The 27,501-nt window shown below is 46.2% G+C and overlaps 1 protein-coding gene across 1 annotated transcript; it reads left to right on the top strand.

Annotated features, from left to right (window-relative positions):
• Window positions 1-260: 260 nt before the first annotated feature.
• LOC143818360 (speedy protein 1-A-like) lies at window positions 261-3,128 on the top strand. The gene is made up of 4 exons (XM_077299701.1): window positions 261-313; window positions 486-568; window positions 746-914; window positions 2,776-3,128. Exons 2-4 carry the CDS (start codon window positions 498-500, stop codon window positions 2,926-2,928), a joined length of 393 nt encoding a protein of 130 aa, XP_077155816.1. The 5' UTR covers window positions 261-313; window positions 486-497; the 3' UTR covers window positions 2,929-3,128.
• Window positions 3,129-27,501: the final 24,373 nt, after the last annotated feature.

The raw sequence follows: 27,501 nt of genomic DNA, 5'->3' as shown, positions 1-27,501 counted from the left end.
CGCGATTTCACCCGCCGCTATTGCGCGCACATGTCAGCTGTAAAAAACAGCTGACATGTCGCGACTTTGATGTGCGCTCACCGCCGGAGCGCACATCAAAGCGGGGGTCCCGACATGTGACGTACTATACCATCACATGTCGGGAAGGGGTTAATGAAGAACTCTACAACCCCAATAATTTAACATTAATAGCATTAAAAAGGTTTTCATTACAAAGTTCATAGTGAAATAATTCTATTTTCTCATTTTTGTAGAAGAAAAATACATCAGACGTTTTCTAGCCAGGGACAGCTGTCTTAAGATTTCGGACAAGGTATTATTGTAGTGAAGGATAAGAAATCATCCAGATTTGAGAAGATCCATCATAGGGAAATAAAGGGCTTATTCTTATGTAATAATGGCCAGATATTACCAAACATAGGAATATACAGCTATATATGTTCTGCATTATATATACCCTCTATCTCTGCTTCCCATCCCTCTAGTATCTCCTCGCCATGGTCGTCACTTACTTCAGGAGAGCAGGACTGCGATCTTCAGAATATGGAACCTTCTTCTTTCCAGCTCTGTGAGTCTCTTTTATTATTACACATTTATGTCTATAATTAACTTTATTTTATTGTAAAACCAAAATATCTTTTCTACCACTCATGTAAATACATGATAATTGTATTTGTTGTTATATTTCTGTATTTTCTTCTGAAGTGGATTCTAATTTATTTGGATTCATTTTTCTTCCATCCAGGTTTTTAGCCAACCAGTTTGAAGAAGACGTGCCATATCAACGGAAGATCTACCGCTGGGCCCTCAGATGGACGTGGAGCATGAAGAAGGACCGACTTCTACAATTCCGCAATGTTCTTTTCACCAGGATGGGATTTCGTGCTTGGGTGGATCAAGCCACCTGTGATCTGGTTAGCAATATAAACAATCTAATATATAATTGCCTAGAATACTACTTCCTGCAATTTGTGCCAACTTCCGTGGCTTTGTCCGGAGCTAATGTCCGGAGATAATGTTCGGAGCTAATGTCCGGAGCTAATGTCCGGAGCTAATGTCCGGAGATAAGTGACGTCACCAGTGTCCTACACCCAGGCAGAGCACAGGGGCCCCAGGCAGCATATGGGGCCCCAGGCAGAGCACAGTGGCCCCAGGCAGAGCACAGGGGCCCCAGGCAGCATATGGGGCCCCAGGCAGAGCACAGTGGTCCCAGGTAGAGCACAGGGGCCCCAGGCAGCCTATGGGGCCCGAGGCAGAGCACAGGGGCCCCAGGCAGCATATGGGGCCCCAGGCAGAGCACAGGGGCCCCAGGCAGCATATGGGGCCCCAGGCAGAGCACAGGGGCCCCAGGCAGCATATGGGGCCCCAGGCAGAGCACAGTGGTCCCAGGCAGAGCACAGGGGCCCCAGGCAGCCTATGGGGCCCCAGGCAGAGCACAGGGGCCCCAGGCAGAACATGGGGCCCCAGGCAGAGCACAGGGGCCCCAGGCAGAGCACAGGGGCCCCAGGCAGCATATGGGGCCCCAGGCAGAGCACAGGGGCCCCAGGCAGCATATGGGGCCCCAGGCAGAGCACAGTGGCCCCAGGCAGAGCACAGGGGCCCCAGGCAGCATATGGGGCCCCAGGCAGAGCACAGTGGTCCCAGGCAGAGCACAGGGGCCCCAGGCAGCTTATGGGGCCCCAGGCAGAGCACAGATGTAAAATTACTGTGAAAATACCTGATGGGCACACAAGTATGCGCCAGTATGGGTACTAAGAGCTTTTCCACATAATAATGAAATCTTTTAAAATGTCATAGAACATACCAATATACATAGTTATTGATACATATTATTTATTATTTACATTATTGTTCTTAAGCAAAGAACCGTTGTTGTGGCATTTGCCACAACACGCAAAGTTGTTGTCTGATGTCTTTCATCACTCCCCTCATAAGCATGTTCATGGATCCTGTGTAACTGTATCTTAAATAACAAGAATTGTCAAGAGCTGGTGAGTGCAGCCATTTTTTGTTCTTTCTTACTATTATTTATTAATTGTATTATTCTTACATTTGAATAAATAAAGTATATATGGATTCTAGACTCCCGATTCTTTAGAATCGGGCTGCCATCTAGTAATAACATAAAGCTGATCTGTAAATAGGTATCACAATATAAACAGAATGCATAAATAAATCCCTTAGACCTGATGGGGTGGTTGTACTTACTTTGAAAAGCCATGTAAAAATGGTCTTGTAATCCTTATGTTAGGTAGAGCATTTTATGAATGCAGCCATAGCTGGACTCATGAAATGCTTGTTTTAATGTCAAGGAAGAAAACTTTAATAAGTAATTAGGCTACGTTCACATTTGCGTTGTGCGCAGCAGCGTCGGCGCCGCAGCGCACAACGCAAACAAAAACGCGGCAAAACGCACGCTAAAACGCTGCGTTTTGCGCCGCATGCGTCCTTTTTGGCCGAAAGTTGGACGCAGCAAAAATGCAACTTGCTGCGTCCTCTGCGGCCAGACGCGGGCGCCGCAGCGATGCATGCGGCGCAAAACGCAAGTGCGACGCATGTCCATGCGCCCCCATGTTAAATATAGGGGCGCATGACGCATGCGGCGCCGCTGCGGCGCCCGCCGCTAATGTGAACGTAGCCTTATACAGTCATTCTGCCATGGTTTTTCAGTCATCACATCAATATCATCAGGTCTAAAATATATGCAAATTGAATTATGATTAATGGTGATATATTCCCTTTAAACTTTGATTATAATCACTTATTTCATTCTAGATCATGGCACAAGACCCTGACCACTGGGCATGGAAGAGAGACAGGAATATCCATCACAGCTGGGCAATTCGTTGGTTCAGGAGGAATAGTGCCCTACCCTGCTCTCTCTGTAACATCGTTCCATGCAAGAAGGAGGAAGATACGAATATCTAATGCCTGGAAGAGGAGCTGCTGGACCCACAAGGAGATGAACATGGCTGGAAGAGGAACATAGCTGCTGGACCTGGAAGGAGAGGAACATGGCTGGAAGAGAAACATAGCTGCTGGTCCTGCAAGAAGAACAGCTAGAAGACGTGACGGATGAAGAACTGGAGACAGGAGAGAAGTATTCTTAAAGGGAACTTGTCACCCCCCAAGGCATTTTTTAACTAAAAGAGCCACCTTGTGCAGCACTAATGCTGCATTCTGTCAAGATGGCTCTTTTAGTTGGGGTTCCTTTCAACGCTGCAATATCCATTTTTATAATTTGTCCCTCAAACCTGTCTTTTCCCCCCAGACACAAACGCCTCCCAGCCATCACTCAATACTCCGTGCGCCAGGGGCCGCCTCCACTTCCTTCATTAAAGTGCCTGGCGCCTGCGCTGTATGTTCCCATCATGTGATGGGAGTCGAAGGGCAGCGCAAAGTGCGCATGCCCGAAAAAAATCTTACAGCTCAGGCGCCGGGGACGTTAATGAGGGAACTATATGTATGAGGGACAAATTATAAAAACGGATATTGCAGCATTGAAAGGGACCCCAACTAAAAGAGCCACCTTGACAGAATGCAGCATTAGTGCTGCACAAGGTGGCTCTTTTAGTCAAAAACGCCTGGGGGGGGGTGACAGGTTCCCTTTAATAGTCACACACAGAACATGCACATCCCACTGTACACAGACAACATACATACATACACACACAGACACCCTTCTTGAAAAGTATAATGTTACAAGTTATATATATTAGATTCCTTGATAGGGCGTTGATCCAGGGAACTAGTCTGATTGCCGTATGTGGAGTCGGGAAGGAATTTTTTTCCCCAATGTGGAGCTTACTCTTTGCCACATGGGGTTTTTTTGCCTTCCCCTGGATCAACATGTTAGGGCATGTTAGGTTAGGCTATGGGTTGAACTAGATGGACCTATAGTCTTCCTTCAACCTTAATAATAACTATGTTACTATGTATTCTTAATAGTCACACACAGATCATGCACATCCCACTATACACAGACAACATACACACAGACACCCCATATGCTGTACACATAGACACACTGTATACTTTACATATCATTGTTATGTTTTCACAGTTGTTATATTTTATAGTGGTAACCTCCCTTAGTATGCCCGGAGGAAGGGCAGTACAGCAGCCATGGTTTCCCTACAGGTTTCCACCACTGGGGTTTCTTCCTGTCCTGAGTGTTGCTGAACGCTCTTTGTGAGTGATGGGAGGTAACCAGCACATATAAAGCATAATAATAAATTTCACACTATTTAAACCTTCAATGATGTGTCTGAGTCTTTATTTTATACTGTCATGTGTGGAAAGGACCACCATCAGATCATTACTGCCCCTACTGTTTTATGGGAGCTGGTGTTTTTCTGCTGTTTTCTTTGCGAAGATCTTCTATGTCTTTAAGAAAGTCTGATGCTTGTTCTGGTGCTGAAAATGTTTGTATTCTTCCTCCAGGTTTAAGATTCGCTGGGAATTGTAATGAGAAGCAGATTTTTTTCTTTACTAGATTAGTGCATATTCCACTAAAGGCGCGTCTTTTCTTTGTTACTTCCACCGAGAAGTCACTGAAAATTAACACTCTATGTCCATTTAGCACTGGGGTGGAGAGGATTTTCTGTACCTTTGTAAGATGTCCGCTTTGTCTGCATAGTTCAGATATTTCACAATACCAGGCCTGGGCTTATAAGCAGAAGAGGTGGTGGTGGTGAGCTACACTGTGAGCGTGTTTCACTTTCAATGGTGTATTAATGCCCAGAGCTTTTGGTAGGTCTAGTGTGCATATACTTGTAAGCTGGCTACGGGTAATAGATTCTGGTAAACCAATAATCCTAAGATTGATTCTCCGGAATCTATTCTCCAGATCATCAAATGCAGTAAGATCACATCTTTGATATGCATTTAATTACTTTATTTGCTGATATCAATTTATTCAGATAAAAATACAATTCTCTCTCAAAATTGCATCAGCCCGCCTGTGCAGTAGCATCTATCGAATCGCTGGTAGATTCTACTGCGCATCTTCATGGAGACATTTTTATTTTCTCTAGAAAACCGTCGGCGACTGCCTGCTGAATGTGAATTTTTTTTTTCAAAGCATATTATAGTCGTTGTGTAAAATAGGGGGTGACCTTACATACAGTTATATGAAAAAGTTTGGGCACCCCTATTAATCTTAAGCTTAATGTTTTATAAAAATTGGTTTTGTTGCAACAGCTATTTCAGTTTCATATATCTAATAACTGTTGGACACAGTAATGTTTCTGCCTTGAAATGCGTTTATTGTACTAAAAGAAAATGTGCAATCTGCATTCAAACAAAATTTGACAGGTGCATAAGTATGGGCACCCTTATCATTTTCTTGTTTTAAATACTCCTACCTACTTTTTACTGACTTACTAAAGCACTTTTTTTGGTTTTGTAACCTCATTGAGCTTTGAACTTCATAGCCAGGTGTATGCAATCATGAGAAAAGCTACTTAAAGTGGCCAGTTGCAAGTTGTTCTCCTGTTTGAATCTCCTCTGAAGAGTGGCATCATGGGCTCCTCAAAACAAATGTCAAATGATCTGAAAACAAAGATTACTCAACATAGTTGTTCAGGGGAAGGATACAAAAAGCTGTCTAAGAGATTTAACCTGTCAATTTCCACTGTGAGGAACATAGTAAAGAAATGGAAGAACACAGGTACAGTTCTTGTTAAGGCCAGAAGTGGCAGGCCAAGAAAAACATCAGAAAGGCAGAGAAGAAGAATGGTGAGATTAGTCAAGGACAATCCTCAGACCACCTCCAGAGAGCTGCAGCATCAACTAGATGCAGATGGTGTCACTGTGCATCGGTCAACTATACAACGCACTTTGCACAAGGAGAAGCTGTATGGGAGAGTGATGCGAAAGAAGCAGTTTCTGCAAGCACGCCACAAACAGAGTCGGCTGAGGTATGCAAAAGCACAATTGGAGAAGCCAATTTCTTTTTGGAAGAAGGTCCTGTGGACTGATGAAACCAAGATTGAGTTGTTTGGTCATACAAAAAGGCGTTATGCATGGCGGCAAAAAAACACAGCATTCCAAGAAAAACACTTGCTACCCACAGTGAAATTTGGTGGAGGTTCCATCATGCTTTGGGGCTGTGTGGCCAATGCCGGCACCAGGAATCTTGTTAAAGTTGAGGGATGCATGGATTCCTCTCAGTATCAGCAGATTCTTGACAATAATGTTCATGAATCAGTGACAAAGTTGAAGTTGCGCAGGGGATGGATCTTTCAACAAGACAATGATCCAAAATACCGCTCCAAATCTACTCAGGCATTCATGCAGAGAACAATTACACTGTTCTGGAATGGCCATCCCAGTCCCCAGACATGAATATCATTGAACATCTGTCGGATCATTTGAAGAGGGCTGTCCATGCTCGGCGTCCATCAAACTTAACTGAACTGGAATTGTTTTGTAAAGAGGAATGGTCAAAAATACCTTCATCCAGGATCCAGGAATTCATTAAAAGCTACAGGAAGCGACTAGAGGCTGTTATTTTTGCAAAAGGAGGATCTACTAAATATTAATGTCAATTTTCTGGTGAGGTGCCCATACTTATGCACCTGTCAAATTTCTTTGAATGCAGATTGCACATTTTCTGTTAGTACAATAAACCTCATTTCAAGGCAGAAACATTACTGTGTCCAACAGTTATTAGATATATGAAACTGAAATAGCTGTTGCAACAAAACCAATTTTTATAAAACATTAAGCTTAAGATTAATAGGGGTGCCCAAACTTTTTCATATAACTGTAAGCCATCAGTATGAATAGCTAAGAAGAGCACCACATAAAGACCTCCACCACAGACCGCCCTGGAGCATGAGAATCTCATTAACTGAAAACTGAAAATAAAGATTAAACAACAACCACAAGACGGATTTCATCATCCTAGTTATCATTTGGATCAATAGTATGACGCCAATCTGACACTGTCTGTAGGCTCCTCAGCACAATCCTGCTGACAGGTTCCCTTTAAACATTTCTTGAAATATCCAAGACTATTTCTAAATATATTTTTATTTATTTTTCTTTAAGGGAATGTGTGATTATTTTAAATGACCAATAATACCACATAGAAGGGAGAAATACCATCACACCAGGCAGGACCACATATTACCACCGCATAGTGACCAAATAATTCCACATACAGGGACAAATACCATCACATCATGACCATACCAAATATTACCACCAAATAATAACCGAATACTACAATACTGATCATTAATAAAAAAAATTACTGATATTACTGTAAGTGCCATTATACACAGGAGATCTGTATATAGTGTCAGTGTACAGATAATACAGTGATCACTAGTGACATTATGCACAGTAGCTCTGTATATAGTGTCAGTGTACAGGTTATACGATGATCACCGATGACATTATATACAGGTGCTCTGTACATAGTATACAGTGTATAGTGTAAGTGTACAGGTAGTACACTGACTCAACGGTGATGTCTCTAGTTGAAGTCCTTCATCTTCGCTTTTCTACTTCATTCTGCATAGACCATCATCACTTCTTCCAGCCAGGACTTATCTTTGCAGAAAGTAACAGACAGTTATCTAGAGCACCGCTTCCAGAGCACACTCCCCATCTTCAACACCTCACAGTTGAATACGGAAGTGCACCCACCATTAATATAATATTAGTTATTATGCAACCCACCATTCCAAATATAAATTGTAATCCACCAATGTACCTCCACTAAATATAAATAGCCACTTTCCCCATCCAATAAATATAGAAATTAATTAGCAACTGATCTCTTTCCCCAATTCAATGCCAGTCACACGCCTGCATCCTCAATTCATCATTATTTGCATTTCCGCATCTAAATATATCATGATTCATGGTCCCCCCTTTCCACACCCTCAATTCATCATCATTTGCACCCCTTCAAGCCCATTAACTTAATTTTATTTTAAAAATAAAGTTTTTCATGCTTACCTCACATACGATTCCCTGTAGGCGCAGCTTCAATTTTGGTGTCATGGAGAGTGGCGTGTACATGCCGGCACTTATGTGAAGACATCATCAGCACGTAACAGAAGAGGCGGAGTGATTCCTTTGGAGCTACATTACTGTTCCGCGCAGCCCAGGGAGCTTACCCGTGCTGAGGTGTGTGGAGCACGCGCACACATTACTTTATTATACCCAGGGACATAGGGAGCAAAAGCACCGGGTCTGCCCCCTTCCTCTTTATATATATATATATATAGTACAGACCAAAAGTTTGGACACACCTTCTCATTTAAAGATTTTTCTGTATTTTCATGACTATGAAAATTGTACATTCACACTGAAGGCAACAAAACTATGAAATAACACATGTGGAATTATATTCTTAACAAAAAAGTGTGAAACAACTGAAATTATGTCTTATATTCTAGGTTCTTCAAAGTAGCCACCTTTTGCTTTGATGACTGCTTTGCACACTCTTGGCATTCTCTTGATGAGCTTCAAGAGGTAGTGACCGGGAATGGTTTTCAATTCACAGGTGTGCCCTGTCAGGTTTAATATGTGGGATTTCTTGCCTTATAAATGGGGTTGGGACTATCAGCTGTGTTGTGCAGAAGTCTGGTGGATACACAGCTGATAGTCCTTCTGAATGGACTGTTAGAATTTGTATTATGGCAAGAAAAAAGCAGCTAAGTAAAGAAAAACAAGTGGCCATCATTACTTTAAGAAATGAAGGTCAGTCAGTCCGAAAAATTGGGCAAACTGAAGGTGTCCTCAAGTGCAGTGGCAAAAACCATCAAGCACTACAAAGAAACTGGCTCACATGAGGAGCGCCCCAGGAAAGGAAGACCAAGAGTCACCTCTGCTTCTGAGGAAAAGCTTATCCGAGTCACCAGCCTCAGATATCGCAGGGTAACAGCAGCTCTGATTAGAGACCAGGTCAGTGCCACACAGAGTTCTAGCATCAGACACATCTCTACAACAACTGTTAAGAGACTTTGTGCAGCAGGCCTTCATGGTAAAATAGCTGCTAGGAAACCACTGCTAATGACAGGCAACAAGCAGAAAAGATTTGTTTGGGCTGAAGAACACAAGGAATGGACATTAGACCAGTGGAAATCTGTGCTTTGGTCTGATGAATCCAAATTTGAGATCTTTGTTTCCAACCACCGTGTCTTTGTGCGACGCAGAAAAAGTGAACGGATGGACTCTACATGCCTGGTTCCCACCATGAAGCATGGAGGAAGAGGTGTGATGGTGTGGGGGTGTTTGCTGGTGACACTGTTGGGGATTTATTCAAAATTGAAGGCATACTGAACCAGCATGGCTACCACAGCATCTTGCAGAGGCATGTTATTCCATCCGGTTTGCGTTTAGTTGGACCATCATTTATTTTTCAACAGGACAATGACCCCAAACACACCTCCAGGCTGTGTAAGGGCTATTTGACCAAGAAAGAGAGTGATGGGGTGCTATGCCAGATGACCTGGCCTCCACAGTCACCAGACCTGAACCCAATCGAGATGGTTTGGGGTTTGCTGGACCACAGAGTGAAGGCAAAAGGGCCAACAAGTGCTAAGCATCTCTGGGAACTCCTTCAAGATTGTTGGTAGACCATTCCCAGTGACTACCTCTTGAAGCTCATCAAGAGAATGCCAAGAGTGTGCAAAGCAGTCGTCAAAGCAAAAGGTGGCTACTTTGAAGAACCTAGAATATAAGACATAATTTCAGTTGTTTCAGACTGTTTTGTTAAGTATATAATTCCACATGTGTTAATTCATAGTTTTGATGCCTTCAGTGTGAATGTACAATTTTCATAGTCATGAAAATACAGAAAAATCTTTAAATGAGAAAGTGTGTCCAAACTTTTGGTCTGTACTGTATATATTTATCAAAAAGTAGGGAAGTAGACAGACTTCCCATAGGTGTGTGAAAAAAAGTAAAGTCAACACTACAAATTTTGACTCTGTCTATAGTGAAATTCTCTAATTTGGAGAAAGTTGTCTGTTTTTTCTTTGTTTGGTTGTGATGTTTGTAATTTTCACACCCTATGATTGTTATATTAACTTGACTACGGTATTGTAAAGCTAATTACTTGGAATGTCAAAGGCTACAGTCACCCTATAAGAGAATGATGGTGGGAAGACATTTGAAAACACTCAAAGTAGATATAGCATTACTGCAGTATAAGTATTGGCACCCATGCTAGAAAACACAAATCTTAAAGACGCCTGGGGCATCATATACCACCTGGGCAGGGAATATACACATTTTTCCCCTGTCCATAATAATTGGTCTAGTATTGATTATTTTTTGAAAACACAAAAATGCACAGTAAAACCAAAAACACTCTGTTGCCAAAAAATCACAGTGAACAGCAAGTGCTAGTAAAAAGATGGAAAAAACAGGGTATTTGGTTGATACGTTTTTTTGCAAAAAAAATGTATACTAAGCCGCTCTACCAAACGTCAAGGTATACCCGTATCGGAGCAGTCCTAACTGATGTATGCAATACCTATCTGATGTATTTAAAAACCTGGTCATCTGTACAATACCTGTATGAGCAGGGTTCAGAGAGGAAATGTCCAACGTGGACACGCTGGATAGAACAGCTCTTGTGCGCACGGCTCAAAAAAGAGGGGTGGAGGCCTCCCCAGTCTTGTGGACACAAGAAATCAATTATGTAAAACATGAACACATGAGCCGTACGCAGAGTGTAGCATGTAGAAACATGTTCCCACCACCAAGAAACTTGAAAACACAAAAAAGCACAGTAAAACCAAAAACACTGTTGATTATTTTTTGGCTGCAGAAGATATTTTAAACAAAATCAGCCATGTCACTATTAAAGATCTAGTTATAGTGCTTTGCAAAAGTATTCTACTCCCTGGAACTTTTCAACCTTTTCCCACATATCATGCTTCAAACATAAAGATACTAAATGTAATTTTTGGTGAAGAATCAACAACAAGTGGAACACAATTGTGAAGTTGAACGAAATTTATTGGTTATTTTAAATTTTTGTGGAAATTCAAAAACTGAAAAGTGGGGCGTGCAATATTATTCGGCCCCTTTAACTTAATACTTTGTTGCGCCACCTTTTGCTACGATTACAGCTGCAAGTCGCTTGTGGTATGTCTCTATCAGTTTTGCTCATCGAGAGACTGAAATTCTTGCCCATTCTTCCTTGGCAAACAGCTCGAGCTCAGTGAGGTTTGATGGAGATCGTTTGTGAACAGCAGATTTCTGCTCTTTCCACAGATTCTCAATTGGATTGAGGTCTGGACTTTGACTTGGCCATTCTAACATCTGGATACGTTTATTTGTGAATCATTCCACTGTAGATTTTGCTTTATGTTTGGGATCATTGTCTTGTTGGAAGACAAATCTCCGTCCCAGTCTCAGGTCTTTTGCAGATGCAGCGCCCCAGAGTCCTGGTCGTTGCAGTAATGTCGCTCTGCCACCAAGGGGAGTGATGTTACGTCTGATTGCACTAAAGGAGTTCACCTGACCAGGTATCATGCACACACTACACTTCACACTCCGGCCACCAGGGGGAGTGGTTCTATCTAGTAGGCCACTCCTCACGCTCTGGTAAAACTGGGGGTTGGACAGGAAGTTAGGGAGAAAGCAGCCCGAGAGAGTTCGGGAGAGGACCTGTCAGGGGTGGGATCCTGACAGCGGTCTAGCGAAAAGGACAGATTGTTACGGAGCCGTGCTTGAGTGATATAGCGGCAGGCTTCTTAGAAAGGACACGAAGCGAGGTTTATTGTGGAGAAGTGAGAAGCGAGATCACAGTACAAAGGAGAATAGAACCAGTAGGAGTCGTGCCTTAAGATCGTGGCAACATCCTACTGAGGCGCATAGCCAGTGGCCGGGGCATCGAGGAAGTAACTCTACGCATTACTTCAAACTACGGCAGGACGATTAACTTCAGGTTGGTTGTCTCACCCTTTTACACCTAACGAAGATACGGAGGCAACTGTGGGAGAGGGGCATCTCTAGGGTCCCAGAATAACTCCAGGCCTACCCCGTCATACGGGTGCGTCCTAGCCATATCATCTGGGGGACGGAGAAAGAACATCAGAAACAGACACAACAGTTGTGAGGACTATCCCGTGGTGCTCATCAGGGAGGTACTACAACACACAGGCGCTAGAAGGTAGGCACTGATTTCCACCTGCACCACCATCACACCTTTTATTGGACTCCCCTTAGCAGGGTCACGGACTGGGTCTAGCCACCGTAACAACCCCAGGACCGAGACAGAGAGGACCGGTATTGGGTACCCCGCGGCCCTGCCTCTGGGGGCGCTCCAACTTGGCATCACAAAACTACACAAGAAAAAGAGACAGCATCATAGAAATGGGATCACCACATATACAATTCAAAAAGTAACAACAAATTTTATTTAGACCACACCACACAAACAACTGTTATAAAAACAATTAAAAACTCCCACAAACAATGGGAGATGAGGGTCCAGATAATACAAAGTGCAATACTAAGAAAGTATTAGAGAGTCTTGTAGCAACTAATAATGCCGGCAATGGTATGTAAACATACAGTGGGAGAAATAATGAAAAATAATGAGAAACCCTATGTGCATGCTGTGCCACCTATCAGTAGCAAATTGGCCTCATAATCAGTTAGTCAGGTATACCAGACTATCAAACCTAGGAGGCAAAATCTCCATGCAAACTTAAAGGGAAATTCAAAGTATCCAAAGGGATCTGGCTAGCAGCGGCTATAAAGTAGAGAAAAAAAGCCGCCCAAAATCTACTCCCAAACCACCTGCCCACAGAAAAAGCAGATAACCGGCTGGATAAATGCCAGGACTCTACCAATGCATGACCCACGCGTATCGACGCTAGAGGCGTCTTCCTCAAGGTCCATAGTTAACTGGTGGCATGGGCCTACTTTAAATAGTACTCAGAGTAATCAATAATACTAACCAGGTGAACAGCATAATGGCGGCAGAGGCTAAAAGAAGGTCCATGATGGCGTGTATACAAGCCCAGTGCGCAGATGCCAAAAATCCCCAATGTAATGGACTGCACTAGCGTCAGTCTATGGCTGCAGTTGCCAAGGCGACCCACAAAACAGGAAGAGCCCCAAGCCGATGTGTAACAGCGGCGTGGTTATGGATCACACACGCAGGCGCCAAAATAACCAGGTACTAACCTGCGCAAGCGCAAGCCTGCCATGATGGTTACCAAGGCAACCCGCATGTGGAAAGCGTGCGTTGTAACCAAACTGTGCGGGTGCCCTGATCCAATGGAAAAAGGCAATGAGTCCTGCGCACCTGTTAAACACAGTAATACCTGTGTATGTTAAAAAAGACCCATAGGAACGGTCTGCACAGTGTGCAGGCACCAAGCTCCCAACAAACCAGTCTGCACAAGCGTCAGCCTGCGAATTCGGTTGCTGTGACAACCGGTATAAATGAAAAAACTCGAGTGCACCCCCTCCATGCCAGGTTACAACCGTAACCAGACTCAGGAGGGGGGCACCCAAGGATTGCAGACCAAAGTAATTGCTAGTCTACTAGTACAGCTAGCATCAGTATCCTTGGAACCCCTGGTGGCCACATATATGGTAAGCAAAAACATTATAAGGTGTAAATAATGATGACCACCCCCATACCTTATGCGCATGCGCAGTATGAAAAAAATAGCGAAAGACAGTGCTCATGAGGGGCAAGCATGCAAAAATATAAAGCCAATAAAATAAAGGTGAGTATAATGCGGCAAAGTATCATATGGGACAAGGGGATAGTAAGACATTCCCCAAGGATTATATGGGTAGAAAGTGGTTTAATTTGATTGTAACAATCTAAAGATGGAAACACACTCATATCGTTTAAAGTGTGACAAGTAATAACCATAAACGATCATAGCTTGGCCTAAGTATCTTGGCCTCCCACAATATGGCCTCACTTAGGTAATTTAAACGCAAAGACTCCCATATTTTCTATGTCATCCATGAGCCTAACAAGAAATGTATCAAAGATACAATAGGGCAAGTAATAGGAGGCACAGCCTAAAATTTGTTGTTACTTTTGAATTGTATATGTGGTGATCTCATTTCTATGATGCTGTCTCTTTTTCTTGTGTAGTTTTGGGTTACATTTACATGCATCAGGTGATCCCCTATGAGCAATAGTATAGGATGGTGCCCGCTCAATCTATGTTGTTCCAACTTGGCATCACGAACAGGATCTACTTAAGCCTGAAGAATCAGGTCATGTGTGCCTTGGAGCTGTGTCTGAATTGTGCTTGAACCGTGATTTATTGCAAAGAATGTGTATAGTCGCTTGCCGCCAAAAGTGCCCGCCAAAATCCGCCATAGCTTCGTGGGCGGAGTCGACCGAAAAGAGCGCGGAGCGAGGAGACGCGGTGAAGTGCCGACTCTGGAAGAGGAAACCCGACTTCCACCAAGTTAGCAGAGGGGAGGAGCGGCCATGTCTGATTCGGGAGAGGCGGAGGTGGCGGCCGCAGCCACAGGATCACCTCCAGGCCCCGCAGTAGATGCAGCTGTGGGCCTTGTATCACCGCCGGATGCCGCAGAGCTTGCCGCCCCCATCAGTCCGCCGGATGCCGCCGCGGCTATGGCAGCCATCATGTCCTTCTCCATGCCGTACCTACCTGGAGCAGCCTGGCTCCCGCGATACTCTGGAGAATCCCATACATTAACTGACTTTAAAGGAGGGATTTGTAGCCTGCTCGAGTTTTATCCCTTGACGGAGCCTCAGAAAGTCCATATGATAACCGGCCAACTCTTTGGAGCGGCTCTGAGAGAAGTGAAGTCCTGGCCCGCCGCGGATAAGAGAACTGCACAGCAGGTCTTTGCAAAGCTCAAAGCCATCTTTGACACCTGCACCGCTATGGAAATTAAATTGACGCTCTATGGGTGCAAGCAGAGGCCGCAGGATAGCTTATGGGACTATGCCCTTAATCTCCAGGAGGCACTGCGGGCCATCAGGCAGAGTGACCCAAACAGCATTCAAGATGAAGATAAACTCCTGAAAGAGCGGTTCATCGAGTGGCTCCTGTGCGGTCACCAAAGGGCCCAGCTACACTTCCTGGCCATGCAGAATCCAGACCTGACTTTTGCGCAATTCAAAGATAAAGCCATCCAGGCGCTGCCGGAGCAACAGCCCAGCCGTGCCGTACTTCCCAGGCATCAAGCCCTCACGTACCACCAGGAGGTGGCGCCAGAAGCAACCGTCTCCGCTGAGGCCGATGCCCAGACCCTGGAAGATGTTTCCCCTGCAGGACTGCGCCTCCAGATGCAGGAGCTGACCAGGAGCGTTGCTGCCCTAGCCCGGACCGTCCAATCCCTGCAGGAGGCCCCCAAGGAGAAGATCCAGCTGGCTTCCGGACCGGAGGATGTCCCCTGGCAGCGACAGAGGAGGGTTCCGTCGACCAGAGGTAGAGACGACGATCGTTTTCATCGGGACAGAAGACCAATCTGCCGCCGCTGCCAGGTGGGCCATCTTGCAAGGTATTGTCATTTAAACGAGCAACCCCTGGGGCAGAGGGCCAACCCCCAGGAGTAGGACGGTCAGGCCCGCAAAATTGGAGGGCCAAATACATTGGAGGGCCAAATACATCGGAGGGCGGCCAGTTCTCCCCATTGTGATCGACGGTATCCCCATGAACGCTTTGCTGGATACCGGTTCCCAGGTGACGACTATGCCTTACATCCTTTATAGACGTTATTGGGAAGACACCGACATTACTCGTGGCCCCGATGATGATTTCACCATCATAGCCAGTAATGGTCAGCCATTGCCACAAGTAGGGTATAAAGAGGTCACCATAAAAGTGGGGCGGGTAGAATTGGAGGCCCAAGGGATTGTAATTGTTGATATTGACCGCCGTGAATGTAATCCCATGATGACCAATTGGTACTAATGTCATAGAAAATTGTCTTGCAGAAGTTATGGTCTTGTTACAGCAGGTAGCAGAAACAGCTGGCTACAGTGAACAACGCGCCCTGCAAAAAGAAATCATGGCTCTGATGCAGAGACAGCAGGTGGAGCTGACTGGTGGTGAAATTGGTCGTGTCACAGGGAGTGATTCAAACCCCATTGCGATACCCCCCAGGAGTGAAATGTTAATATGGTGTCGGGCAGCCATAGGCCTCAGGGGTAAAGACTATCAGGCCCTGGTAGAACCCGTATATTCAGATAATAGGCCTACCCTCCTGACAGCCAGAGGGGTGGTTGACGTCCGCAAGGGGAGGGTGCCAGTACGTGTCCTTAACTGTGGGGAGGAGGAAGTCCATCTAACCAAATATGCCACACTTGCCAAACTGTTTACTGTTAATAATAGTGTGATACAGGCACCCGGACCCTTGGTCCCATCCAATCCGGCGGAGAACAACGGTTCTGCAGGGCAACTGAAAGATTGGAGTTGGGAACTGCACGTGGGCACTGACTCTACCCCACCTCACCAGAAACAGGGGGCCTACAGGGTGGTTCATGAGTATGAGTGGGTATTTAGCAAAGACCCCCTAGATTTTGGGCAGGTAAAAGGGATTCAACATCATATCCCCACAGGAGAGCATCGACCCATAAAAGAGAGATACCGTCCTGTACCCCCAGCTCATTATCAGTGTGCCAAAGACATGTTGCGAGAGATGAAGGAGGCTGGGGTAGTGAGAGATAGTTGTAGCCCCTGGGCAGCTCCATTAGTCCTCGTTAGGAAGAAAGATGGCACAATGAGGATGTGTGTTGATTATAGGCAGCTAAATCGCATTACACATAAGGACGCATACCCACTGCCCAGGATAGAGGAGTCCCTGGCTGCTTTAAAATCTGCTAACTACTTCTCTACCCTGGATCTCACCAGTGGGTACTGGCAGGTTCCCGTGGCAGAGGCGGACAAGGAGAAGACGGCCTTCACGACGCCGATGGGTCTCTGCGAATTCAACTACATGCCCTTCGGATTGTGCAATGCCCCGGGAAAGTTCCAGAGGATGATGGAGTGCTGTCTGGGACACAAGAACTTTGAAACCGTGCTGCTATACCTGGACGATGTCATTGTTTTCTCCAAGACCTATGAAGACCATCTGAAGCACCTGGCCGAGGTGTTTGAAGCCCTGTCCAACTTTGGCTTAAAGGTGAAACCGTCCAAATGCCATCTGCTAAAACCCAAAGTGCAATACCTGGGCCATGTGGTGAGTGCTGAAGGAGTGGCCCCAGACCCCGACAAGGTTACGGTGATCAAAGACTGGCCGAAGCCCAACAACCTCCATGAAGTCTGGCAGTTCCTCGAGTTGGTAGGCTACTACAGGAGATTTATCAAGGATTTCACCAAGAAAGCCGCGCCCTTACAAGACCTGTTGGTGGGCCAGTCCAAGAAGACCAAGTGTAAGAATACTCCATTTGACTGGAACGATGGACTGGAGGGATCCTTCTCTTGTTTAAAGTCAGCACTGACGGGAGAAGAGGTACTGGCCTACCCCGAATATGACCAACCATTTGTATTGTATACGGACGCCAGCAACGTGGGGTTGGGAGCCGTGCTGTCCCAGGTCCAGAAAGGCAAGGAAAGAGTAATCGCTTATGCCAGTAGGAAGCTTCGCCCCAGTGAAAGGAACCCTGACAATTACAGTTCCTTTAAGCTGGAGTTCCTTGCCGTTGTCTGGGCCGTGACAGAGAGGTTCAAACACTACTTGGCCTCAGCAAAATTCACCGTCTTCACGGATAATAATCCGCTAACGCATTTGGACACAGAAAAACTCGGTGCCTTCGAGCAGCGATGGATGGCACAGTTGTCCAATTACGACTTCATCATCAAGTACCGGGCAGGGCACAAGAATGCGAATGCCAATGCATTGTCCCGAATGCCCCACTTGCCCGAAACGGAGGAAGATCCAGAAGCATTTGAAGAGGTAGAGCTGCCCGCTTTCCACCGCCCCAAGGCCACCCAGTGCTCCCATCAGGTGAAGAACAGGCGCCAGAATAAGTGGGGCGCCCTGTTGAATCCCCTGCCCCATCATGGGTGGGCAGAGAACCAGGATGGTGACCCTGCGGTCCGTCGGGTGAAAGAGCTCCTGACACAGGCAGGTTTGCTGTTATGACCCCAATGGCAGAGGGTCTCAGAAGTAATTACCAAGTCTGCAAACACAAAAAACCAGCTCATAGGACAGTGGTAACTGGGCTGACCGTATATCTAATCCTAGCACCACAAATAGCAGCAGCCGGGGAACGTGCCTACGTTGGTTCTAGACGTCTCGCGCCAGCCGGAGAACTAACTAACCCTAGAAGGGAAAAGATAGACCTTTCTTGCCTCCAGAGAAAAGACCCCAAAAGTTGGATACAAGCCCCCAACAAATAATAACGGTGAGGTCAGAAGAAAAGACAAACGTAAGAATGAACTAGATATTTAGCAAAGAGAGGCCCACTGACTAATAGCAGAATATAGTAAGATGACTTATACGGTCAGCAAAAACCCTATCAAAATTTCCACGCTGGATATTCAAGAACCCCCGAACCGTCTAACGGCCCGGGGGGAGAATACCAGCCCCCTAGAGCTTCCAGCAAAATCAGGAATCACATTTAGTACAAGCTGGACAAAAAATAAAAGCAATGCAAATAACCAAAAAACAAGGAAGCAGGACTTAGCTTAATTTTGCAAGAACCAGGACCAGCAGACAGGAGCAAACAGAAAGGAACTGATTACAATGATGCCAGGCACCAGACTGAGAATTCAGGAAGTTTATATAGCAACACCCCTGGACTAACGACCCAGGTGGGTGCCAAACTAGGGAAAGACAATCCCAGAGTCATATCACTAGTGACCACAAGAGGGAGCCAAAAAAGTCTAATTCACAACAGTTTGCATCCCGGCCCGGATGATCCACCAGAGGCATTACAATTGCGGAAGGAGAGGGGCAGACTGTTTACTCACGATGGTAAGCTGTGTCAGAGGAGCATTGACCCACGCACTCATGAATTGGCATGGCAGATCGTGGTCCCAAGACAAGATGTGCCAATGGTCCTGGGAGCGTACCACGATGGGGCGGGATACTTCGGGTGGAGGAAGCTGGAGAGGCTGCTCCGAGGGAGGTTCTACTGGATTAGTATGAAGAAAGCCATCGAGAAGTGGTGCCGAAAGTGTGGCCCATGTAGCCTACGCTGGAAGGATCGTGACAGCCAGCGGGCTCCCTTGCAGCCCATTATCACCAAACGGCCGCTCGAACTGGTCGTGCTGGATCACGTGAAGCTAACACCCAGCCGGTCAGGCTATATCTACGCTCTCACCATCGTGGACCACTACTCCAGATTCCTGGTAGTCGTTCCGGTCAAAGACCTAACGGCTTGAACGGCCACCAAAACCTTCCAGCAGTACTTCTATCGGCCCCATGGGTATCCGGAGAAGGTACTGACTGATCAGGGGCCAGCATTTGAAGCGGAAGTGTTTCAGGAGTTCTGCAATCTGTATGGATGTAAGAAGATCAGAACCACGCCATACCATCCACAAACCAACGGGATGTGCGAGAAGATGAACCAGGTGGTGATCGACTTGCTGAAGACCTTACCTGTGGAGGAACGGAACTTGTGGCCCACAAAGTTACCGGACTTGGTGGATATGTATAACCACATCCCGGTGAACTCCACCAACTGCACTCCAGCGTACCTGATGTGAGGAAGGTCTAGCAAGTTACCTGTGGATCTGGACATGGGGGTCCTGACCCCCGAAGATATCTCGCCAGATGCGGACTGGGATACAGAGAGGCAGCAAAGGTACCGCAAGGTACAAGAGTGTGTGGAAAGAAGTCTCGCCCAAGCTCGACGAAAACAAGAAAGGGATTACAACCAGCTTGCTCCTGCGACTCCCTTGTCACCCGGGGAGCAGGAACTCAAACGGAAGCGGAGACTACACAAGCTCGATGATCAATGGGAAGCGGAACCATATACCATCCTGCCATCTGATTTTGACAATACAAAGGTCTGTCTCATCAGCAAAGATGGAGGGGAAACCATATCCAGAGACCACCTTAAGATATGCCCTGATAAGCTAAGAGATGGGGAAACCGACCCCGGGACGTCTCCGCCCATGGAAGAGGAGAAGATGATACACAATGTTCTTGGTGATTTTCCCCAGTCTTGGACTCAAATAAACCAGGCCATTGTGGTACCTGTCCTAACGTTTCGTCAACTGACACCGCCAGAACTAAATGTGGAGCCAGGTCACCCGGACCCGCAACCACAGCGAACCTCACCGGAGGATGCCATGCCAACCGTTGAACCGGCAAATTCTCCCTCTGCTATCGGTGAATCTGCCATGCCCACCGGTGGTGAAAGCAGCCTTGAGAGCTCCAGCCTGCCAGTGCTACCCAGACTCACTAGAAGTGTAGCTAGAAGACAGTACACTACACCAGCGGTAGCAAGTATAGCGGGCCCTGTTAGGTCAATAGCAACCCCTGTGCTGCAGAGGTCTACATGCAGCACCAGGAATCAAACTCCACTTCGCTACAAAACGTGGAGATACTAATGATAGCTGTTATTTGGTTGAAAGTGTTTGTGTAAATATCTTTGTTACAAGTTTAAAACAATGGACAATGGAGTAATGGACGGTGAATTGCTCCAAAACTTTCAAAAGGGATCCCTTTGTTTACCCGGGATCCCTGCTGTTTTAAGTTGCACCCACTGAACTGGGAGTCATGAACTGTGCATGACCGAAACTTTCACAACGTTCAAGTGTTCTCACCTCCCATAAAGGGAAGCACTGTTATATTTACTTGTTCATAGTGTTTAGTTGTTTATGGTATTTCAAAATGTCATGTGTTTTCTGCTAACCTGTATTGTCGTTCTTATTTTCCCAGTCCGGGACTACTGGATTTAACCGGGGGGGGGAGTGCAGCACCCCATAGTCCTGGTCGTTGCAGTAATGTCACTCTGCCACCACGGGGAGTGATGTTATGTCTGATTGCACTAAAGGGGTTCACCTGACCAGGTATCATGCACACACTACACTTCACACTCCGGCCACCAGGGGGAGTGGTTCTATCTAGTAGGCCACTCCTCACGCTCTGGTAAAACTGGGGGTTGGACAGGAAGTTAGGGAGAAAGCAGCCCGAGAGAGTTCGGGAGAGGACCTGTCAGGGGTGGGATCCTGACAGCGGTCTAGCGAAAAGGACAGATCGTTACGAAGCCGTGCTTGAGTGATATAGCGGCAGGCTTCTTAGAAAGGACACAAAGGGAGGTTTATTGTGGAGAAGTGAGAAGCGAGATCACAGTACAAAGGAGAATAAAACCAGTAGGAGTCGTGCCTTAAGATCGTGGCAACATCCTACTGAGGCACATAGCCGGTGGCGGGGCACCGAGGAAGTAACAGACTCTATGCATTACTTCAAACTACGGCAGGACGATTAACTTCAGGTTGGTTGTCTCACCCTTTTACACCTAACGAAGACACGGAGGCAACTGTGGGAGAGGGGCATCTCTAGGGTCCCAGAATAACTCCAGGCCTACCCCGTCATACGGGTGCGTCCTAGCCATATCATCTGGGGGACGGAGAAAGAACATCAGAAACAAACACAACAGTTGTGAGGACTATCCCGTGGTGCTCATCAGGGAGGTACTACAACACACAGGCGCTAGAAGGTAGGCACTGATTTCCACCTGCAAAGGGAACTCTGGATGTGCCTTCGGACCGGCCGGTCTCAGCCAGCCCTGTTAGCAGTGCTCTGGATTGCGGACCCTGAAGCCTTCAGTAAAGAGGTAAAGAAACTGCAACCCTGTGTCCTCGTTATTTATCGCAACTTGCACCATGCACCACTTTTTATTGGACGCCCCTTAGCAGGGTCACGGACCGGGTCTAGCCACCGTGACAACCCCAGGACCGAGACAGAGAGGCCCGGTATCGAGTACCCCGCGACCCTGCGTCTGGGGGCGCTCCACAGACTCCAACAGCTATTCTTCAAGAATGGTCCTGTATTTGGCTCCATCCATCTTCCCATCAATTTTAATCATCTTCCCTGTCCCTGCTGAAGAAAAGCAGGCCCAAACATGATGCTGCCACCACCATGCTTGACAGTGGGGATGGTGTGTTCAGGGTGATGAGCTGTGTTGCTGCAGCGCCCCAGAGTCCTGGTCGTTGCAGTACTGTGGCTCCGCCACTAAGGGGAGCCATGGTGCGTTCGATGGCACTGAAGGAGTTCCTCCAATCAGGTATCACAGACACCAATATGTTTCACAGCTGGGCCTCCGGGGGGAGCTAAGGGTGCTATTCATTAGGCCACTCCCCACCATAGTGGGTAAACTGGGGGTCAGGCAGGAAGTTAGTGGAGAAAGCTGACTGGATCGAACGAAGCAACACCTAGTGAGAGAGGGTGTTGTGGAGGAAGAGACAGTAGGGTCTCTGCCAGGGGTGGGATCCTGGCAGAGGCTTGGCATTGAAAGAACGTAACGGGACCGTGCCTGCTCAGAATAGCGGCGGTGCCCTAAGAAAGGATTAGAAGCGAGATAGATTGTGCTGAGTGAGAAACGAAATCAAGCAGAAGGAGAATACCAGCAGGGGTTTTGTTGAAAGAGGCAGCACCTTGCTGAGGCGCATTACCGGTGGCCGGAACGCCGAGGGAGTGGAATAATATACAGCTTTAAGCCATACTCCAAACAGCGGCAGGACAGTCAGTCTCAGGCGGGCTGTCTACCACATATCACCTATGAAGTCTTGGGGGGCAATTGCGGGAGAGGGGCGTCTCTAGGGTCCCGGAAGAACTCCAGGCCTACCTGACAAACGGGTGCCGTTCTTACTGTAACATCAGGAAGGGACGGAAGATTAGCAGAAGATCAGTTAATCGAGTTGTGAGGGAACTTAAGAAACAGACACAACAGTTGTGGGGTACTTTCCGTAAGCACAGCAGGGAAGGACTACAACACAAAGCGCTAAGAAGGAAGGCACTGATTTCCACCTGTGAGGAGAACTCTGGAAGTGCCATTGGACCGGCCGGACTTGCGCAGCCTGGTGGACCGGATTCTGGACTGAGGACCGAGAGATCTCCAGTAAAGAGGTAAAGAGACTGCAACCTGGTGTCCTCGTTATTTACCGCGACCTGCACCCCACAACTGCACCGCTATACCACCGTTAACAGCACCTATTTGCAACGGACGTCCCCCACTGACAGACAGGGCCACGGACCGGGTCTAGCCACCGTGACAACCCCAGGACTGAGATCCCAGAGGCCCGGCTCCGGGTACCCCTCGGCCCTGCGGCGGTGTGGGGGCGCTCCATTGCCTTTACGCCAAACATATCGTTTGGTATTGTTTCCAAAAAGTTAAATTTTGGTTTCATCTGACCACTGCACCTTCTTCCACATGTTTGGTGTGTCTCCCAGGTGGCTTGTTGCAAACTTTAAACAACACTTTTTTTTGGATATCTTTGAGAAATGGCTTTCTTCTTGCCAGTCTTCCATAAAGGCCAGATTTGTGCAGTGTACGACTGATTGTTGTCCTACGGACAGACTGTCCCACCTCAGCTGTAGATCTCTGCAGTTCATCCAGAGTGATCATGGGCCTCTTGGCTGCATCTCTGATCAGTCTTCTCCTTATTTGAGATGAAAGTTTAGAGGGACGGCGGGTCTTGGTAGATTTGCAGTGGTATGACGCTCCTTCCATTTCAATATGTTCGCTTGCACAGTGCTCCTTGGGATGTTTAACCCCTTACTGACATCGGACGGTATAGTACGTCCGATGTCAGCTCCCCTGCTTTGATGCAGGGCTCCGCGGTGAGCCCGCATCAAAGCCGGGACATGTCCGCTGTTTTGAACAGCTGACATGTGCCTGCAATAGCGGCGGGTGAAATCGCGATTCACCCGCCGCTATTAACTAGTTAAATGCCGCTGTCAAACGCAGACAGCGGCATTTAACTACCGCATCCGGCCGGGCGGCCGGAAATGACGGCATCGCCGACCCCCGTCACATGATCGGAGGTCGGCGATGCTTCAGTATTGTAACCATAGAGGTCCTTGAGACCTCTATGGTTACTGATCGCCGGTAGCTGTGAGCGCCACCCTGTGGTCGGTGCTCACAGCACACCTGCAATTCTGCTACATAGCAGCGAACAGCAGATCGCTGCTATGTAGCAGAGGCAATCGTGCTGTGCCAGCTTCTAGCCTCCCATGGAGGCTATTGAAGCATGGCAAAAGTAAAAAAAAAAAGTTTAAAAAAATGTGGAAAAAAAAAATATATAAAAGTTTAAATCACCCCCCTTTCGCCCCAATCAAAATAAATCAATAAAAAAAAAATCAAATCTACACATATTTGGTATTGCCACGTTCAGAATCTATCAATAAAAAAAAGCATTAACCTGATCGCTAAATGGCGTAACGAGAAAAAAATCGAAACACCAGAATTACGTTTTTTTGGTTGCTGCGACATTGCATTAAAATGCAATAACGGGCGATCAAAAGAACGTATCTGCACTGAATTGGAATCATTAAAAATGCCAGCTCGGCACGCAAAAAATAAGCTGTCAACCGACCCCAGATCATGAAAAATGGAGACGCTACGAGTATCGGAAAATGGCGCAATTTTATTTTTTTTTTAGCAAAGTTTGGAATTTTTTTTCACCACTTAGGTAAAAAATAACCTAGTCATGTTAGGTGTCTATAAACTCGTAATGACCTGGAGAATCATAATTGCAGGTCAGTTTTAGCATTTAGTGAACCTAGCAAAAAAGCCAAGCAAAAAACAAGTGTGGGATTGCACTTTTTTTGCAATTTCACCGCACTTGGAATTTTTTCCCGTTTTCTAGTACACAACATGCTAAAACCAATGATGTTTTTCAAAAGTACAACTCGTCCCGCAAAAAATAAGCCCTCACATGGCCAAATTGACGGAAAAATAAAAAAGTTATGGCTCTGGGAAGGAGGGGAGTGAAAAACGAACACGGAAAAACGAAAAATCCCACGGTCATGAAGGGGTTAAAGTTTTGGAAATCATTTTGTATCCAAATCCGGCTTAATCTTCACCACAACAGTATCACGGACCTGCCTATTGTGTTCCTTGGTCTTCATGATGCGCTCTGTGCTTCAAAAGAACCCTGAGACTATCACAGAGCAGGTGCATTTATACGGAGACTTGATTACACACAGGTGGATAATATTTATCATCATTAGGCATTTAGGACAATATTGGATCATTCAGAGATCCACAATGAACTTCTGGACTGAGTTTGCTGCACTGAAAATAAAGGGGCCGAATAATATTGCACGCCCTACTTTTCAGTTTTTGAATTTCCACAAAAATTTTAAATAACCAATAAATTTCGTTCAACTTCACAATTGTGTTCCACTTGTTGTTGATTCTTCACCAAAAAATTACATTTGGTATCTTTATGTTTGAAGCATGATATGTGGGAAAAGGTTGAAAAGTTCCAGGAAGCCGAATACTTTCGCAAGGCACTGTATCTCACATCATGCTCTGGAGAAGATAACTTAAACTGATGTTTTTCCAAAAGAATCAGATATTATTTGGAAATTCCCAAGTTTTCTGACCCAAGATGAAAACATTCAAAAACTACTGAAGGAATGGTGGTTGGAATATAATATGGATAACTGGGGTCATAGAGATGATTCTCATCTCTTTTGGGATATAGCAAAGGCAGTGATTAGAGGACATATCATTGGATACATACAATTTCTCAAATCTAAGACTAAGGGTACCGTCTCACAGTGGCACTTTGATCGCTACGACGGTACGATCCGTGACGTTCCAGCGATATCCATACGATATCGCTGTGTCTGACACGCAGCAGCGATCAGGGACCCCGCTGAGAATCGTACATCGTAGCAGATCGTTTGGAACTTTCTTTCGTCGCTGGATCTCCCGCTGTCATCGCTGCATCGGTGTGTGTAACACCGATCCAACAATGCGTTCGCTTGTAACCAGGGTAAACATCGGGTTACTAAGCGCAGGGCCGCGCTTAGTAACCCGATGTTTACCCTGGTTACCATCGTAAATGTAAAAGAGAAAAAACAGTACATACTCACATTCCGGTGTCCGTCAGGTCCCTTGCCGTCTGCTTCCCGCACTCACTGACTGCCGGCCGTAAAGTGAAAGCAGAGCACAGCGGTGACGTTACCGCTGTGCTCTGCTTTCACTTTAAGGCCGCCAGTCAGTCAGTGCGGGAAGCAGACGGCAAGGGATGTTTACCCTGGTTACCCGGGGACCTCGGCATCGTTGGTCGCTGGAGAGCTGTCTGTGTGACAGCTCCCCAGCGACCACACAACGACTTACCAACGATCACGGCCAGGTCGTATCGCTGGTCGTGATCGTTGGTAAATCGTTTTGTGTAACGGTACCCTAACACTAGCATATAATGAGGCTAATAAAATTCTAAGAGTTATAAGAGTCTATAAACAAAATACTTGAAGGACTCAAACCCGATTAACCGGGAAAAATAAATTAAAGCTAAAGGAAAATTTGACTTATCGTTAGAAAGATTAGAAAGATTGAAAGGAAATCAAAAGACATTTGAATTTTTTTAAATATGGCAATAAGGCCGGATCATTGCTAGCACGACTGGAAAAAGGTCAGACACCTACAACATTTATCGGCAGCTTACAAAGAGATCCAAAAATGATAAACAATATTCTACTCCAATACCACAATGCATTGTATAGACAAGAACCTATGGCAGAGGAGAAAGCCTGGATACATTATCCCTTCCATCAATTTCAGATAGTGAAAAAGTTTGTATGCCATAATAAGGAATGAAGAAAAAAAAAAAATAATAATAATAATAATAATAATAATAATAATAATAATAATAATTAGGGTTGAGCGAAACGGATCGGTCATTTTCAGAAATCGGCGACTTTTAGGCAAAGTCGGGTTTCATGAAACCCGAACCGATCCTAGTGTGGGATCGGCCATGCGGTACACGATCAGAGCGCCAAAGTCGCGTTTCATATGACGCTGTTACCGCCATTTTTCAGCCAATGAATGAGGACGCAGAGTGTGGGCAGCGTGATGACATAGGTCTCGGTCCCCACCATCTTAGAGAAGGGCATGGCAGTGATTGGCTTGCTGTCTGCAGCGTCACAGGGGCTATAAAGGGGCGTGCACGCCGACCGCCATCTTACTTCTGCCGATCTGAGCATATGGAGAGTTTGCTGCAGTTAGTCAGAAGCAGGGACAGAGTTAGGGAGGAAATGAAAAACCCCAAACCGCTTGTGCTGGAGCGATTTTCACTGTCCCACACCACCTTTTTGTGCAGGGACAGTGGAGGTCGTATTTTAGTGCAGCAGCTGCATAGCTGTGTGCCCGGTGCTGTGCAAACCAACTGCTTTTTTCAAAGCAAAAATCCTGTTGCTCCTTTCTGCACAGTTACCTGTCTTGTTTATTTGTCTACCAATTTTTTTGTTCAGCTGTCCTTTTTATTGCTGCCGTACTTGCCCTGAGATCATTGTAGGAAGCTTGTTATTGCAGTATTTTTATTTTTTTTTTATAATAATTACAGCCACTTTCTGCCACGTTCATAGTGTTGTGTTATA

Source organism: Ranitomeya variabilis, chromosome 3, assembly GCF_051348905.1.
Source record: "Ranitomeya variabilis isolate aRanVar5 chromosome 3, aRanVar5.hap1, whole genome shotgun sequence".
Lineage (NCBI taxonomy): Eukaryota > Metazoa > Chordata > Amphibia > Anura > Dendrobatidae > Ranitomeya > Ranitomeya variabilis.
The sequence above is the reverse complement of the archived record's forward strand: the minus strand, read 5'-3'. Positions and strand labels throughout refer to the sequence as shown.

Coding starts and splice junctions, on each gene's coding strand:
- LOC143818360 (XM_077299701.1), top strand. CDS start 498: ATGGTCGTCACTTACTTCAGGAGAGCAGGACTGCGATCTTCAGAATAT. Junction 569..745: donor ACCTTCTTCTTTCCAGCTCT/GTGAGTCTCTTT, acceptor TCTTCCATCCAG/GTTTTTAGCCAACCAGTTTG. Junction 915..2,775: donor ATCAAGCCACCTGTGATCTG/GTTAGCAATATA, acceptor ATTTCATTCTAG/ATCATGGCACAAGACCCTGA.